Genomic DNA, 18,589 nt, shown 5'->3' on the forward strand with positions numbered 1-18,589 from the left:
ATTTAGCCTTGCAACAGGTCACCTACGGACCCCTCAAAGAGTTGTTGCAAGGGTTCTTAACGTGCAAAGAGCGTGGCACTCTCTTTACACGAGGCATCAAATATGTTGTGTTTTTCAAAGGAAAAATCCTTAAAATTTGACTATTTATGAAATGGGAAGGATGAAATCATCTTTTTTTGAAAGATTTTGGCAAAAAACTTTAGAAAGCAGGTGAGATAAAGGTTATTTAACATGATATTTCAACCTGCAAGGTGTTTCCTTATATGTGGACAAATCATGACAATCTCTTATTTCATCTTTATACCTATTTTTAATTCTTTCTTTTTTACGATTTTTTTGCTGTTTGAAAGATTTGTATAGTAAGATTACTATACAAATCCTTGATTATTTTATATAGTAATTATACTACAATTATGCTTCTAATTTTCAAACTGAATAGGCTGGAAGTTTTCAAAGTAGACAATGTTCATTTGTACACAAACAAAAGGCAAAGTAATGTACAATTCACTTATATGCAGACAAATATTTGATGCTACTTAGGAACAAAACTTCATCAAAAATAAGACCAACTACTATTGCACGTATGTGAGACATTAATGTGTGTCCACGTTTTATCATTTCAATACGGAAAGTTGGTAGAGTCTATATCCGAACTTGTGTCTATTATTTTGCTGAGTCTGGTTCCTTGTTTAACTTCTGTAAAGAAAATAGCATTGCAAATTCTATTCGGTACCAGATCGTTTGTTTCAATGAGAAAATGTCAAATTTCAAGGTATCGCAAGTTGGCAGAAAAGTCACCCCGTTACTCTCTTTCATAAGAGATCTTTTGAGACAGGTATAAAATAATTGAGTTCTTGCCGCTATAAACAGGGTGTACTAATCACCCAAATGCGCGGTCTCACTAATTAGCGATAAGAAGAACTTAAGCGACAAGAAGACTATAATAGCGACAAGAAAACAAATTTAGCTACAAGAAAGTTAATATTCTATCAATAAATATAAATGTATAGAAAAAGTTATTTTTTAATAGTAATATAAAGCATCACACATTTTTAAAACATAGATCTAATTGCTACAGCAAATATTACGTTTTCCCTGTCAAAATTATATTATCATCAATGATAAATAAATGCAATGAACTAAAATTATTGAAATCAAACAAGAAGAAAAACGGAATTAAAACGTGAATGTTTTACATCATTTTGTTTTGTGTATTGCCTCATTAAAGGATATTTATCATGTTTATGCATAATTTAACCACCTGCACGAGGTCCTCCTCTATATTTATGCAGACTCTTATATTTATCTTCATTCATTTATTCATACTCTGACTTTGCTGCTCTTCGTTATATTTAATAGACAATCCCTTTCTTCTTTCATGACAAATGTTTAACTTCTTCATCTATCAATATAACAAAAAAAAAATGAAAATCACTTGATTAGTGCCCGTATATTAAAAAAAAATGTCAATGCATATTTTTTTAATATATTTATTTGGAAACAGGTTTTTTTTAAGTTTTCTTGTCGCTACACATGTAAATAGTCTACTTGTCGCTTCTTGACGCTAAAATTTTTCTTCTTGAAGCTTCTTGTCGCTAATTAGTGAGACCCCCCAAATGAGTTCTTTTTCTTTATTTTTTAGGAAAAACTTGATTACTTTCCATTTTATTTTATTCTATTTTGATCTATTTTATGTTAATTTTAAAAACCTGTTTGGAATATAAATTTACATTGAAAAATCTTAAGGTTCATCATTAAACCTCACGTTATTGTTGTATAACTAGAGATATAAAGGTATTTTTATACGACCGCAAAAATTAAAAATTTTTTGGTCGTATATTAGTATGACGTTGGCGTCGTCGTCGTCGTCCGAAGACACATTGGTTTTCGCACTCTAACTTTAGTTTAAGTGAATGGATCTCCATGAAATTTTACCATAAGGTTCAATACCACGAAAGGAAGGTTGGGATTGATTTTGGGGGTTATGGCAGATTCCTTATAAGAAAGTGAAACAACTCCCATAAGCACGTTAGGCAAAAATCATAAGCAATGAACTTCTGTTTTTGAATACATGCTTTACTAATAAAGATAAAGACAATTTGACCCAAAAAAAAATTATGAGCATCATCCTTTTTAAATAAACGAAGCCTTAAATATCATGTTTCTGACATAAGATTTGACAGACTTTATTGTTTCTGACATAAGATTTGACAGACTTTATTTTTTCTGACATAAGATTTGACAGACTTTATTATTTCTGACATAAGATTTGACAGACTTTATTTTTTCTGACATAAGATTTGACAGACTTTTTTATTTCTGACATAAGATTTGACAGACAAATTGAGTTTCTGACATAAGATTTTGACAGACTTGATTCTGACATAAGATTTTTCATACATAAGATATTTTGACAGACAATATATATTTGTTTTTTTTGACTGACATTGGAAATCAAATCCTAGTTGAAAGTAATTTTTAAAACTCCTGGAGAATACTGCAGCCTAACATCTAACAAGATTTCACTACAGGCATGACAGGTCAAAGAACTTTAACTGTTAGCACATTCAAATGTTTCAGACATAAGAAAACAAGTTTGACAGATCTTATGTAGGAAACATATAAGTTAAAACTATTGCTTGAATAAAGTTAAATGAAAGAATCAATATGTGTTTTTTCTTATGCCCAGCATGACTTACAGTTTTAACTGGCATATATTGGAACCTACAATGATTTTGAAATTTTTTACAGCGATGTTCCTGACATAAGATTTATTGACAGACACTGAGCTATGAAGCAAGATATTTGAAAGTGAAAAAAAATATATATCACAGATGTTTTTGACTAAAAAACGTAACAAATTTGGGAACAGGGATGTTTGAATAACCAGACTACACTAGTAAATACCAGTATACAAGTGTCAACATAAAGCATTGCAACACATAAACATTGTGTAAAAAAATGGGAGTTAATTCTGTCAAAATTTTTGCATTTTTTCAACTTGTTTTAATCATTTCTACTTTAAACGGAATTAATCATATCCAAAAATTATTTTTATAATTTCTTCTAACATCATTATTCCTCAAAACATTCACAGATTATCTTTAAAATAACAGTAATAATTATTTTTATTTATTTATTCATTTTGACAGACATTTCAATTTCTTATATGGAATCTGCCATATGGTACCAACAGTTAAGGAATTAGGGGCCAAAAAGGGGCCAAAAATAAGCATTTTTGTAACTTTCAGACAATAACTTGTGTGTAAGTGTATGGATCTCTCTGACATTGTACCACAAGGTTCCATATCGCAAAGGGAAGGCTGTAATTGATTTTGGGGGTAATTGCCTCAAAATTTTAGGAATTAGGGGCCAAAAAAGGGGCAAAAAACAAGCATTTTTCTAGTTTCATGACAATAACTTGTGTGTAAGTGTTTGGATATTTTTGAAATTGTACTACAAGGTTTCATATCACAAAGGGAAAGCTGGAATTGAGTTTGGGGGTAATTGCCTGAAACGTTTAGGAATTGGGGGCCAAAAAGGGGCCAAAAATAAGCATTTTTCTAGTTTCAAGACAATAACTTGTGTTCCAGTGTATGGATCTCTCTGAAATTGTACTGCAAGGTACCATACCACAAAGGGAAGGCTGGGATTGAGTTTGGGGGTGATGAATCATAAGGGGGTTCAAAAAATTTGGGGGGGGGATTTTTTTTTCTTTCTTTTTTTCCTTTTTTTTTTCTTTTAAAATTTTCCATTTTAAGTTGGTTATTTCTGATTTATATTTAAAAGCAAATAATAATGATATGGTAGGAGATACACACCAAACAGGATGTGTAAATTTTTATATAAGTATTGTGCAATAGCAAGAAATTTTCAATTGCACAGTATTGCACAATAGCAAGAAATCTTCAATTGCACAGTATAATGCGCAATAGCAAGAAATCTTCAATTGCACAGTATTGCGCAATAGCAAGAAATATCCAATAGCACAATATTGCGCAATAGCAAGAAATTGTCAATTGTACAGTATTGCGCAATAGCAAGAAATATTCAATTGCACAGTATTGTGCAAAAGAAGATACTTCTTATAAATTGCTTATTTCTTGATCAATTTCAATGGGGTTTTATTCTTGAATTCTTGGGGTTCTTTATTATGCTGAATATAACCTTGTATTAAGTTTTTGGATTTTGGGCCCCGTTTTTAAATTGGTCCACATTGAGGTCCAAAGGGTCCAAAATTTAACTTTGTTTGATTTCATCAAAAATTGAATTATTGGGGTTCTTTGATATGCCGAATCTAACCGTGTATTTAGATTCTTAATTTTTGGTTCCGTTTTCAAATTGGTATACATTAAGGTCCAAAGGTTCCAAAATTAAACTTAGTTTGATTTTAACAAAAATTGAATTTTTAGTGTTCTTTGATATGCTGAATCTAAACATGTATTTAGATTTTTGATTATGGGCCCAGTTTTCAAGTTGGTCCAAATCGGGGTCCAAAATTAAACTTTGTTTGATTTCAACAAAAATTGAATATATGGGGTTCTTTGATATGCTGAATCTAACCATGTATTTAGATTTTTGGGCCCCGTTATCAACTTTGTCCACATTGAGGTCAAAAGGGTCCAAAATTAAACTTTGTTTGATTTCATCAAAAATTGAATTCTTGGGGTTCTTTGATATGCTGAATCTAACCATGTATTTAGATTTTGGATATTGGACCATAATAGGTGAATGTCCAATTTAAAATTTTTAAGTTCTTAGACCACATTCATTCTGTGTCAGAAACCTATGCTGTGTCAAATATTTAATCACAATCCAAATTCAGAGCTGTATCAAGCTTGAATGTTGTGTCCATACTTGCCCCAACTGTTCAGGGTTCGACCTCTGCGGTCGTATCAAGCTGCGCCCTGCGGAGCATTTTATTACTGGTTGAGTTGGGGAAGATCTTCTTTGGCTCAATCAGTCAGGGGACTTATAATTACCATGCTTACTGAAATGAGTGATTTTTAAATCACTGATTCAAGTAACATTTTGTCCACAAATGTTGGAAGTAAGAGTTGTCTTTCTTAATCACCTATTTAAGTAGTACAAATAAATCACTAGACTAAATGATTTGATTTTATTGTAGCTTTAAATATACAATACTAATGATCCAGGGACTTATTATGTTGCTAAAATTATCAGAACCAACATCTGTGTTGATGGGATGACCGGTCATGTCAGGTGATGACCTTGTAATGAATCTGGGATAATGGCATAAAAATCACTTATTTAAGTATCATACCTCTATTTTCTTCCAAAAAATCACTTCTTTAAGTATTATTATTTCAAATACCCCACTAATTTCAACACCTCCGAACAGTGAAATTTTGATCTCGAACAGTAAAATTTTATTACATAAATATAATTGTAAGATGAAACCTTGAATTTTACAGAAAAATTAATCCCACTGCTGGGAAAAATCTGTTAAGAAAGTATCAGTTCATTATGTAAAGCCTTCATTATAGCATTTTTTCAACAAATATAGAATTTACAGCTAAATGATTGCTTCAAAGGCATAAACCTTGCTATTTAAAAGAAGAAAAAGGTTCATTTTTTCCAATTTTACTAATAATAAGATATAATCTTAACCTACATGTATATGTTTAAAATTTTGGTAAAACTACAAAATCACAATTTGTGACAAAATTTCAAATTTGCTACTTAAATAAGTGATTTGATAAATCACTTATTTCAGTAATTCCCCTGACTGTCAATTGCTGAATTGGTTGAGCGCTGCCTTCAAATCCCGAGATTGAGAGTTCAAATCCTGATGGTACAATCCATGTATATTGACTATATTCACAATATGATATTGCCGTATTTACACCACACAATTTAATCTTGAGTCAGAAACATCTGGGCACCTGGAAAAAAGTTTTCCATGGCTGGACCTAGACAAATAAAATTTAAATGCATTTAAGTTTCAAAATAAGAAAAACTTGACTGGATTTTGCTATAAAGTATAATGCATGTTTTATTGTATCTAGATTAACTGGATAAGTTTCCGAAATTACACAACTTTTCATTACATCACAAACCAGTTAAAGCTAACTAGGACCTGATACAAACATGACAAAGATTTCCAGAGAACTCACATAAAGCTCAATATTGTTACTGTTAAGGGGATAGGCTGTAGGTTTGTACATACAACTTTTTTTGGGGCTACTCAGAAAACACTCACTTCTACTTTCACGTTGGTCATTACCTGTTAGCCAACGCGTATACAAAGACATTTGATAAACATTACCTATATTATATGTAAATATTGCTAGTAAGGTCTCTGGGAATAATGATATAGAGTTCTTCTTCATTGTTTGACCAGGGAGGGTCCCCTGACTGAACGACGGTTCCCAACTTCTGTTTACCCTTATTTCACATGTTCCCGCTTTATTACCTTTTCTATTTTATTTGTGTAAGGCCTGAATATTGTAACTGGGGCAGATACATGCTAAGACAGTCAAGGATATAACTCTATAGGGTTATTAGAGAAAAATAACATATGTTTGTTATTGTGGACTAAAAAATCAAAGACCTGTGATAACATATGTATGTTATATGTTTCAAAGGGACAATACACATCATTAGTTTTGTTAAAATGTATACAGGTTCTATTGATATAGCTATTGTCTTTATGTATACTTAACTATAGAAAGATATAACAGTTCATATTTTGACAATCATGCATAGTACACCTATGATATTACAGAAAAAATTGGCCTGTAATAACTAAAGGGTGTTATTACAGCTTCTTTATATCACTCCAAAGCATTTGCTCAGAGCCTCAGACATACATCATGCTTAATTACAATTTATTTTAATTCATTGTAAGAAATAATAACCAGAGCATGTAATGAGGTTCTGCGCAAGTTTCCCAGTAAATCCCAAGTGTCTCATATAATAAGTTGCATGCCTTTAATAACTAAGCCTTGTTATTACAGCTAAGTTTATCACTTAAAAGCCTTGTCTTATTGATTTACCATGGTTAATGATAAATGTATTAATTTAATTCAAAAATTAGTTATCAAGGCTATGCATTTAGTTTCTGCGCAAAGTTTCCAGAGTTCCCTAGAGCCAACTAAAAATTAAAATTTTGATGATTTATTTTACAAATAACAAACATATGTTATTACAGATTTAGAAAATTTTAGGTTTAAAGAGTAGACAACTCATAAAAATATCTGTAATAACACATGCAAGTTATTTCCTGTAATAACCCTATAGAGTTATATCCCTGACTGTAAGAGTAAGCTTAGTTAAGTCCCGTTTGTCCATTTTCTGACTTGACAGAATGTCAACATTCGCAATCTCTGCCATTTGCATCAGCCAGTTTCTTGTCGTCAGTGACCTCATGACCTGAGATAAGCATCCAATCAGCATTACATGTATGTAATTTGCCCACAATTTGGAGGCTAGGAGTTATTGCCTTTGAATGATTATTTTTACACATTTTTGCCTGAAACTCTAGGAAATATTCTTATTGCATTGGATCAATTTTTGCAAAATTTACAGGTTATGGATACAGGCTTCTTGGGCTTGGAGCCTCTTGTTATTAAATTCCTGTTTCATGTACTACTTATAGTAATTATGACTCAACTGTAATAGAAAGGGAAACTCAAATATATTGTATGCTATAACAAGGATGAAATAAACTCAAACAGCTATTATCATGATAATAGATTTTGATAGAAATAACGAAATTCATACATTTATATACATGCTAAACATCAAATCTTGGCCACAGTAATGAGTGAGGTCAATCTTAGCCTATGATGTAGTGAACATTTTTCTCAGAAAACGTCTTAGCTATTTTTAAAAGTCTTACTCTTTGAAATTATACTGCCACATTTTGTCCATACAATTATCACGCTGAATATTTCTTATTTATTCAAATAGTCCTTGAAAATGTGACCTTAATTATATATTTGCTGCAGCTGTTCAATAATTTTACACAGTCAGGTTAGTTTTTAATGGCAGCCTTTGGCAGGTGATAATGAAACCCCAAGATGTTATTTATGCAATAAGCACCTATAAACATTTAAATTAATGCAATTTAGCACCTGTACACATTTAATAAGCAAAAAATGATCAACGGGATGATGCCATGCAAATGTCATTGCATGTGAATATAGTTTACTTGTCCAGAAATCAAGCAATACTTAAAGAAGGATGTGGTAATTAGGGAGCTACCATTTGATTTTTAGGGGGGGGGGGGGGGGGGGGCTCAGGATGAAATTTGAAAAAAAGGCAGGATGAGCAACTTTGCAAAAAAAAAAGGCAGGATGACAATTTATGTAAAAAAAAGTCAGGATAAACTAATATAAAAAAAGCAGGACCAAATAGAGTGAAAAATAAAAAGGCAGGACAGAGATTACAACTAAAAAAAAAATGCAGGACAAAATTTTTCATCCTAGCCCCTATAAAAATCAAATGGTAGCTCCCTTACCAAAGAAAGTTGACTTTACAACAGACCACACCAACCCAAAATACCTGACTGTTCCCAGAAAATAGATGATTTGGTAAAGGCACAAACCGTGGTGGGTTGAACAACTCTCAATCTCTGGATTTAAAGGCAGCGCTCTAACCAATTGAACCAAAGAAGATCTTCCCCAACTCAACCAGTAAAAATACCTTTATATCTCTAGTTATACAACAACTTGTAATGAACTTCCTCCTTTCCCTTACTAGACCAAATGTTGTAAAACATACAAACTAGGCATTTATTGTAAAGGAGGAGGTCAGCCAAGGGCTCTTATTGGCCTAAAAACTTTTATAGAATTATATCAAATATAGATATTATAGATAAAATCATGCATTTTAAACAGCACAGTTAACTCTGTAATGATTAATAATGGGGGAAAACACAAATACATGTACATACAAAACAAAATAAACTAAACTAAATGAAAGAATAATTGCAGTTACTGAAAACAAGCTGAAAATACCTGAACTGCTGATATAAAGAAAGCTCTCATACTTGTTAGCATTGTTTGCCATCATGTGAAGTTGTTCATATTATACCCTCATTTTGATCAGACAATTTTTCTAGGACCGCAAAAATTTGCGGCCGTATAATGGTTTGGCATCATCCTTGTCCGAGGACATTTAGATTCCAGACAAAAACTTATAAGTACATTGTATATGGATCTCTATGAAAATAAGTACATTGTATATGGATCTCTATGAAAATAAGTACATTGTATATGGATCTCTATGAAATTGTACCACAAGGTTTCATATCACAAAAGGAAGGTTGGGATTGATTTTGGGGTTATATTACTACATGTACTAACTGTGTAGGAATTAATATATAGGGGCCAATAACAAGCTTTTTTCTTGTTTTCTGGATAATAACTTTTGTATAAGTGTATGGATCTCTATGAAATTGTGCCACAAGGTTCCATACCTCAAAAGGAAGGTTGGTATTGATCTTAGGGGTTATGGCCCAAACCATTTAGGAAAAAGGAGAAAAAAAACAAGGATTTTCTGGTTTCTGGACAATAGCTGAAGTATAAGTCTATGGATCTCAATGAAATTGAACCACAAGGTTCCATACCAAAAAAAAGGAATGTTGCGGTTGATTTTGGAGGTTATGGTCCTTACTGTTTAGGAATTAAGGGCCAAAATACCTCTGCGGTCGTTTCAAGCTGCCAACCTGTGCCCTGTGGAGTATTTTATTTCTTAAGGGACTTAATTGACTATTTTCTGGAGTATTGTGACAATAAAAAACCTCATGAATGCAACTCTTCTGAGAACAATGTTTGACAGAAACGTCTAATACATGGTACTATTCTTTGCCACCATGTATATTTCACCATATAGGACCACCATTAGTGATTATGATTTTACCATTTTTACGAGAGTTATTTGACTTTTAAAAATAAGAAGATGTGGTATGATAGCCAATGAGACAATGTAGAAGTTAGCAAGTATTGTAATAATGCTAAAGTGAATGCAACTCCTCAGGCATGTCAGGCTGTTTTATAGAAACCCCTTAAGTTATTATGTTGGATTAGTTGACCATATTACGACATCATTTTTGTCAGACCACAATATGACAGTTGGGATTGATTTTAGGGGTTATTGTCCTAGCTGTTTAGGAATAAGGGGCCAAAAAGGATCCAAAAACAAGCATTTTACTTTGTAGTCCGAAGACATTTTGGTTTCCAGACAATAACTTGAGTATAAAAAGTAAAACAATAAAAATACTGAACTCCAAGAAAAATTCAAAACGGAAAGTCCCTTAACAATTGGCAAAATCAAAAGTTCAAACACATCAAACGAATAGAAAACAACTGTCACATTCCTGACTTGGTACAGGCATTTTCTTATGTAGAAAATGGTGGATTAAACCTGGATTCAAAGCTAGCCAAACCTCTCACTTGTATGACAGTCACACAAAATTCCACTACATTGACAACAATGTGTGAACAAAACAAACAGACATAATAGGTAAACAGGTCAAAATAAGTGTATGGATCTCTATGGAATTGTAGCACAAGCTTCCTGACCACAATAGGAAGGTTGGGATTGATTTTGGGGGTTATTGTCCTAGCTGTTTAGGAATTAGGGGCCAAAAACAAGCATTTTTCTTGTTTCAGGACAATAACTTGTGTATAAGTGTATGGATCTCTATGAAATTTTACCACAAGGTTCTTTACCTCAAAAAAAATGTTGGGATTGATTTTGGGGGTCATGGCCCAAACTGTTTGGAATTAGGGGCCGAAAAGGGAAAAAAAGACTAGGATTTTCTAATTTCTGGACAACAACTTGCGTATAAGTCTATGGACCACTATGAAATTGTGCCACAAGGTTCCATACCATTAAAGGTAGGTTGGGATTGATTTTTGGGGTTATGACCGAAACCGTTTAGGAAAAAGGGGCCAAAACAATACTTTTGTAATACTTTGAATAAATTGCTTATTTCTTGACCAATTTCAATTGTGGTTAATTAAAAGTCTTGAATTCTTGGAGTTCTTTAATATGCTTAATCTAACCGTGTATTTCGAATTTGGATTTTGGGCCCTGTTTTTGAATTATTCCATATTAAGGTCTAAAGGGTCCAAAATTTTAGTTAGAATGTAGTGTCCATACTTGCACCAACTGTTCAGGGTTCAACCTCTGCAGTACTAGTCTTATCAAGCTGTGCCCTGCAGAGCATTTTATTGATATTGTACCATGAAACTGAATTGGGGACATTTTGCTACAGTGTAACAATCTTGTTCATATTTTAGTTGTTATAGATAGTTACATTACAAAGTGCAAAAAAGAAGAATGAGTAACAGTTGGCTAGTAGTGCTGTTAAAAAGTTTCATTGAAAAAGTCAATTTTTGCAACATTTTGATTCAGGTCAAATATGTTTTGTCTGTGATTAATCATTTGTGTTAATTGACCTGTTAAAGGCAAAGATTGTTTTAAAATAAAGGGAGCCAACCCATTAAAATACTAATTTAGACCTCTATATAAGTCAAAAGCAAAATTGGAGTAAATTATTACTGATCTCTGAATGGCCCATACCTAACAGCAAAACAAAAAACTATGAAAGGTTAGCTTATTTTGAAAGATAATCTTATCTCTTTTTGAAAGATTCACATACAACTGTAAACAATATTATTTACAGGACAAAACTATGAAAACTGTTAGGGGTAAACTATTTTTGTTCAGAAAGGATTTAATTATTCCCATTTTTTGTGTTGTAGACCAGTAAATCTAACAATAATGTATATAGAGAACCATTAAGATATGAAGATCAAGTTGTGAAAAGGTAAGAATAAAATAAATATGGGGTATGCATCAATGAGACAGTGCATCCAATGGACACACAAAAACCTGAAAGGCTTCAGTGCAAAAACATGAAAAAGGAATAAAAGGATCGTATGGTAAATTTTAATGAAACAACAACCCATTGTACTAAACACCCAAAACACATCATTCGATTTAATGTAATAAGATACAAATAAAAGATGTGGTTTTATTTGATATATTTAAATGCAACTCAAGCATTTCCAAGGAAACACATAAACCAAATGACAACATTGTAAAAAAGGAGATATAAAAGACGTTTAATATATTCCATTGAGACCTCTACCCAAAAACACACTAACAAAATAGACATTTAAAACATCGGTAGAACTTCCTTAAGATTGCAAAAAAAGGTTTTATTTCCTCTGACTGGTATTAGATTTTATTAGAGTAAAAGAAAAATAATGATAACAAGTTTACGTTTAAAATGAAATGTTAAGCCCAAGGACTGACAATACCATGAATAAAAGAAAAAGAGGAAAATACTACAAACATCAGTCTGCATCATAACACTAAAGATAAACTTAATATTGAGCAACAGGAACCAGACAGATATATTTGCATTCATTATCTCTCAAGAAATTTGATACATACATCTTTAAATCAGTTTTATAATTCATGGAAACCATAACACAACTGACTGTCAACTGCAACTTTCAATGTTTCAAGGGAAAAATCAATCATGCTACACAAATTTTGAATGATTATTTTCGAAATATACCGTCTCTGTTGTCTTGCGTTCGCCATTAAGGTGGGAGGTCATGGGTTCGAACCACAGCTGGGTCAAACTTAAAATTGGTATTTGCTGCCTCTTAATTAGACTGCTTCTCCACTTAGCATGCAGCATTAAGGAGTAAGAGCAAAGACTGGTCAGCTTGGAGTCAGAATAATGTGTCTGGGTAAGCAGGACTGTTTACCTTGTGATCTAGCACATTAAAAAATTCGGCTCAGCACGCTGGTCTAGTAAAAAGAAGGGTTAATATTCATATTACATTAACATGTTCTCGTCTCAAATATGCATTTAATTTGCCGCTGGACTTTAAACAGCCATTCATCATCATCATTTCAGGAATAATTTAAACAAATTTGCATTCATTCATTACAGAACACAGCCATTACCATGTCTACCTGATGGTCCCTCTAATAAATTGTCAGATAATGCATATTGTGGGCGAGATGGAAGACGATTTTGTATGCCACCAGAGAATGTATACAATGCAAAGGTAGCATTAGCAGCAGGAAAAGCTATAGAATCTGGCACTTCAGGGTGAGCTAATGATGGGTGGGGTCAGAACACAATGTTTTTGTGACATCATTACAGAAAAAAATGTCTTGTGTATAACATTTATGGGATAGTACAAACATGAAAATTTAACTACTGGTTAGTAAAAAATGCTTCGAACTATCAGCCTGCCAACTATCCCAATTTATGGAGGATATACCTCATGAGAGAGTGTTGACCTGAAATTTTGAAATTCTCGTTGTTATCAAAACAGGCATTCAAATGAGTTAAAAGGGTATTTAAGCACATATATACTCATTCAAACAATATAGTATTAGATTAAAAACAATTATGACAATATAAGAAGAGCATTAGGTCCTCTTGCACTTAAAATCCTACATGGAGATTTTGAAAAGTTTGCAGTTATGAGTTATAATACAACTGAGTATTGGTGATTTGGGGAATTCCCTTTGATATTAATTTTTTGTCACAACTGTGTATTGATGATTTGAAGAATTCCTGATTGAAGTATTTTTCTCAATGCTTATTATAATACAGTTTATGTAAATGTCCATGATGGGACTATAAAGGCAGAGAAACTTGCATATGTCTATGAAAGCAACATTTTTATTTGTGTGTTAGAAACTTTTAGAAACAGAAAAGGGAAAGTTGGCACATTCCTTTAATACTTGTTTTTCATAATTTCTAACACAATTCTTTTAGAGACAGTATATGGCCATCACTTTTGTACTACAACAATTTAAACATTAGAAACAAATTTAGCAAGAATAATTAATTTTGAACATGAATTGAACGTTGTCAATCTGATTAAAATATAGATCCTTTATCCAAGCTTTGCTTACAAGGATCTAAAATGCTCCTTTCTACTTTCTGGGAACATCTGGTTTTGTTGGATTAATACACACCTTAAAAATTTGAAGTCTGAAATTTCATTGGCTGATGTAATAATTACCAGAACAGAAAATAAAATGGAGTGTTGTCAGATCCTTGTAACCAAAGCTTGGATAGAGGATCTGTATTTTAATCAGATCAGAAATGTGTAAAATTAATAATACATAAAAAGGAAGAATGATAAATGCCAAAAAATACCACATTATACAACAGACCATATTAACCACCTACATCTGACTCCTCTAAAAAAAACAACAAACAACTATGAACAACACATGGTTCAGAAAACCATATGTTGTAAACATTAAACACACTAACCTATACTCCATCTTTAAACAGAAAAAAAATCTATGAAAACATGTTGTGTATGTCAAAAAGATATATTATTTACAAATTATACTAATTTTTACATACAAATATACCTCTTTATTGATATCTTCAAAATACCGGTACATTGATTACAGTATAAATTGTGATTATCAGAATCTAAAGGCCTAGGGTTACGAGTAATTTTATTATATGTACACTAAATTGAAGAACATCAGTGAACCATCCATTGTTTTACAAATCACAACTCTTTGATGAATGTATAAGTTTTAAACAGTTAATGTATGAAATATTATGTGAGAACTCAAATTTGTTGATCACTCTCAGTTAATAGAAGAAATATTACTAGCAACCGTCACCCAAATTTGTTGATCATGTTCAGGCAGAGTTATATTTACTGATTTTATTTGTACATGTAATATGCACTGTAAGTCATAGAGCTTGATATACATGTAACTATCCATTGGCATATTTATTATATAGTCTCGTGCAGTGCTAGCTTGCCAGGAAGGAGATTGCTCATATTGTCATTTGCCCTCAAAAGTGATATTTTAATAAGTCAAATTATGTTCACAGTTTCATTAAGGGGTATAATAATAGCCTACCTATCCTTTGGTCATTTGTTTATCGTTAATACAAAAACATCAAAGGTCAAATAAATAATAAATTGAAAATAATCATTATTTTGTGTATTTTTTCTTTGATCTTTTTCGTGATAATTTTTCATATCATGCTACTCGCTTGAGATAAAAAATTATCATCAGAAAGTAAGGGCGCATGTGTAAACATGTAAACGTCAACAACGTCATGGGCAAAATAGCGATAAAAAGATTATCAATGGTCTTTCAAACTCGAGAATGTTTCAGGGCCACATCTCATCTCTGGGCTATCGCCCTTCAATGAGATTGTAGCTGAGAAACACCCTCTCGTTTGAAAAACCATCGATAACCTATGGGTGCTATAAACAGTTTTGTATAAAAAACTAGGGTTATTCCCCGACTAAGAATAACCATGTTGGGAAATCCCTTTTTATTTTCTTAATTGGTGAAAAAGTAACATGTTTTTATACGACCGCAAAAATTAAAAAATTTTTGGTCGTATATTGGTATGACGTTGGCGTCGTCGTCGTCGTCCGGCGTCGTCCGAAGACACATTGTAATTGATTTTGGGGGTAATTGCCTCAAAATTTTAGGAATTAGGGGCCAAAAAAGGGGCAAAAAACAAGCATTTTTCTAGTTTCATGACAATAACTTGTGTGTAAGTGTTTGGATATTTTTGAAATTGTACTACAAGGTTTCATATCACAAAGGGAAAGCTGGAATTGAGTTTGGGGGTAATTGCCTGAAACGTTTAGGAATTGGGGGCCAAAAAGGGGCCAAAAATAAGCATTTTTCTAGTTTCAAGACAATAACTTGTGTTCCAGTGTATGGATCTCTCTGAAATTGTACTGCAAGGTATCATACCACAAAGGGAAGGCTGGGATTGAGTTTGGGGGTGATGAATCATAAGGGGGTTCAAAAAATTTGGGGGGGGGGATTTTTTTTTCTTTCTTTTTTTCCTTTTTTTTTCTTTTAAAATTTTCCATTTTAAGTTGGTTATTTCTGATTTATATTTAAAAGCAAATAATAATGATATGGTAGGAGATACACACCAAACAGGATGTGTAAATTTTTATATAATAAGTATTGTGCAATAGCAAGAAATTTTCAATTGCACAGTATTGCACAATAGCAAGAAATCTTCAATTGCACAGTATTGCGCAATAGCAAGAAATCTTCAATTGCACAGTATTGCGCAATAGCAAGAAATATCCAATAGCACAATATTGCGCAATAGCAAGAAATTGTCAATTGTACAGTATTGCGCAATAGCAAGAAATATTCAATTGCACAGTATTGTGCAAAAGAAGATACTTCTTATAAATTGCTTATTTCTTGATCAATTTCAATGGGGTTTTATTCTTGAATTCTTGGGGTTCTTTATTATGCTGAATATAACCTTGTATTAAGTTTTTGGATTTTGGGCCCCGTTTTTAAATTGGTCCACATTGAGGTCCAAAGGGTCCAAAATTTAACTTTGTTTGATTTCATCAAAAATTGAATTATTGGGGTTCTTTGATATGCCGAATCTAACCGTGTATTTAGATTCTTAATTTTTGGTTCCGTTTTCAAATTGGTATACATTAAGGTCCAAAGGTTCCAAAATTAAACTTAGTTTGATTTTAACAAAAATTGAATTTTTAGTGTTCTTTGATATGCTGAATCTAAACATGTATTTAGATTTTTGATTATGGGCCCAGTTTTCAAGTTGGTCCAAATCGGGGTCCAAAATTAAACTTTGTTTGATTTCAACAAAAATTGAATATATGGGGTTCTTTGATATGCTGAATCTAACCATGTATTTAGATTTTTGGGCCCCGTTATCAACTTTGTCCACATTGAGGTCAAAAGGGTCCAAAATTAAACTTTGTTTGATTTCATCAAAAATTGAATTCTTGGGGTTCTTTGATATGCTGAATCTAACCATGTATTTAGATTTTGGATATTGGACCATAATAGGTGAATGTCCAATTTAAAATTTTTAAGTTCTTAGACCACATTCATTCTGTGTCAGAAACCTATGCTGTGTCAAATATTTCATCACAATCCAAATTCAGAGCTGTATCAAGCTTGAATGTTGTGTCCATACTTGCCCAAACTGTTCAGGGTTCGACCTCTGCGGTCGTATCAAGCTGCGCCCTGCGGAGCATTTTATTTGTATTTGATTGTAAAAATTAGTTAATTAGCTTTCAATTAAAAAAGGTTGAATGATTAAAATAATTTTGAAAATAATATTAAATATACATGTTTTGAGGGGAGACAACACTGTAAACATCCTGTTTTTTTGGCAGTGAAAATTGAAAACCTATTTGCAGCCACTGTAGCTCTTTTCGAAGCAGGAAACCGTACCCTGAAGCGAGATTTTTTTGAAAGGCCAGGTAAAAACCTTTGAATTTCTTACAGTTTTGATTGTGTGAAATGTGCCTGTATCATGTCTACATGGGTATGCACATGACCTGATTTCAGGTTTTTTATGTTCAGATTAGGCAATTTTTCCCCCAGGTTCTCTGAAAAGAACTTTTTTATTATATTAAAAGTACACTTTATTTTTATTTCATTATAAACTAGAGAAAATTCTGATTCCAGTGATAACTAGTTTTATACAAGTATCTTTATTAACCATTCCACCACTAAGGGTCACTTATGCATGGTCCCTCAAAATATGACATCATAGAAAAAAACTGTTGATTGCACCCTATAAATATTGTCCACCTGCTGCGTTCAAATTTGAGGATAACACTTCTAGGTATTGTTTTACTGTATTTTGACACATGTGTTTAAGCATTCTATTTTGATATCATATTTAGTGATAATTATTGTTTGACACATTAAAGCCTATAGATCTTTTAAATTGCAGTTAAGCTCATGTTTGTAAGTTTATCATGAATGCTAAGTACACTGCATTTTAGTCAATAATATATTTTTGTATTTTCAGACAATCTGCTGCTGTGTCCAAGCGTATTGTTGCACCTTCAATGCCAAGAGCATAACAGACAATATTAGTTAAACTGACTTTCTTAATTGATTGTTTGATATTTATAAAATAATATACATTTATCTTTAAAGAAGAATTGTCTTACAGTATATGAGCCTCAAAGATTATATCAACTTAGATTACAGCCTTGTCCAAAAACAAGGGATGTCAATATTCGAGTATGGCTTGGTAGTACTGAGTATCAAATATCAGACTGATATTTGATTAATTGATAAGTAGTTCTTCATCGAATTGACATCCATTCCAAAGCACGTTATGGAATCATTAATCTGATTTGAGAGTTAGGATATTAGCCCAGTTATTTCTCTTTTTTGTAGTGGCCTGGTTAGCGACAGTGAATAATAGTCAGTCTTTTTATGCCCCCGAGGTAGCTGAGGGGCATTAAGTTTTACCCTTGTCCCTCTGTAAGTCCATATGTCTGTCATACATCCTGAAATTGGTTTCCGTTCTCTAACTTTAGTTTGCCTCAACCAAATGTTATGAAACTTATACACAATGCTTATTACCACAAAGCACAGATCAAGTTTGAATTTGGGTGGCGTCACTTTTACCTTTCTAGAGTTATGCCCCTTTACAAATGGAAAAATTGCTGAATTTTCCCTTCCGTACTCTAACTTAAGTTTGCCTCAACCAAATGTTATGAATCTTATACACAATGCTTATTAACACAAAACACAGATCAAGTTTGAACTT

The 18,589-nt window shown here is 32.4% G+C and overlaps 1 protein-coding gene across 1 annotated transcript; it reads left to right on the plus strand.

Annotated features, from left to right (window-relative positions):
* Window positions 1-675: 675 nt before the first annotated feature.
* On the plus strand, window positions 676-17,972 carry LOC127724895 (NADH dehydrogenase [ubiquinone] 1 alpha subcomplex subunit 7-like). Its single transcript, XM_052231901.1, has 4 exons — window positions 676-835; window positions 11,739-11,803; window positions 12,947-13,108; window positions 17,837-17,972. Exons 1-4 carry the CDS (start codon window positions 758-760, stop codon window positions 17,889-17,891), a joined length of 360 nt encoding a protein of 119 aa, XP_052087861.1. The 5' UTR covers window positions 676-757; the 3' UTR covers window positions 17,892-17,972.
* The last annotated feature ends 617 nt before the right edge of the window (window positions 17,973-18,589 follow it).

This window comes from Mytilus californianus, unplaced genomic scaffold (assembly GCF_021869535.1).
Source record: "Mytilus californianus isolate M0D057914Y unplaced genomic scaffold, xbMytCali1.0.p SCAF_1, whole genome shotgun sequence".
Taxonomy (NCBI): Eukaryota; Metazoa; Mollusca; class Bivalvia; order Mytilida; family Mytilidae; genus Mytilus; species Mytilus californianus.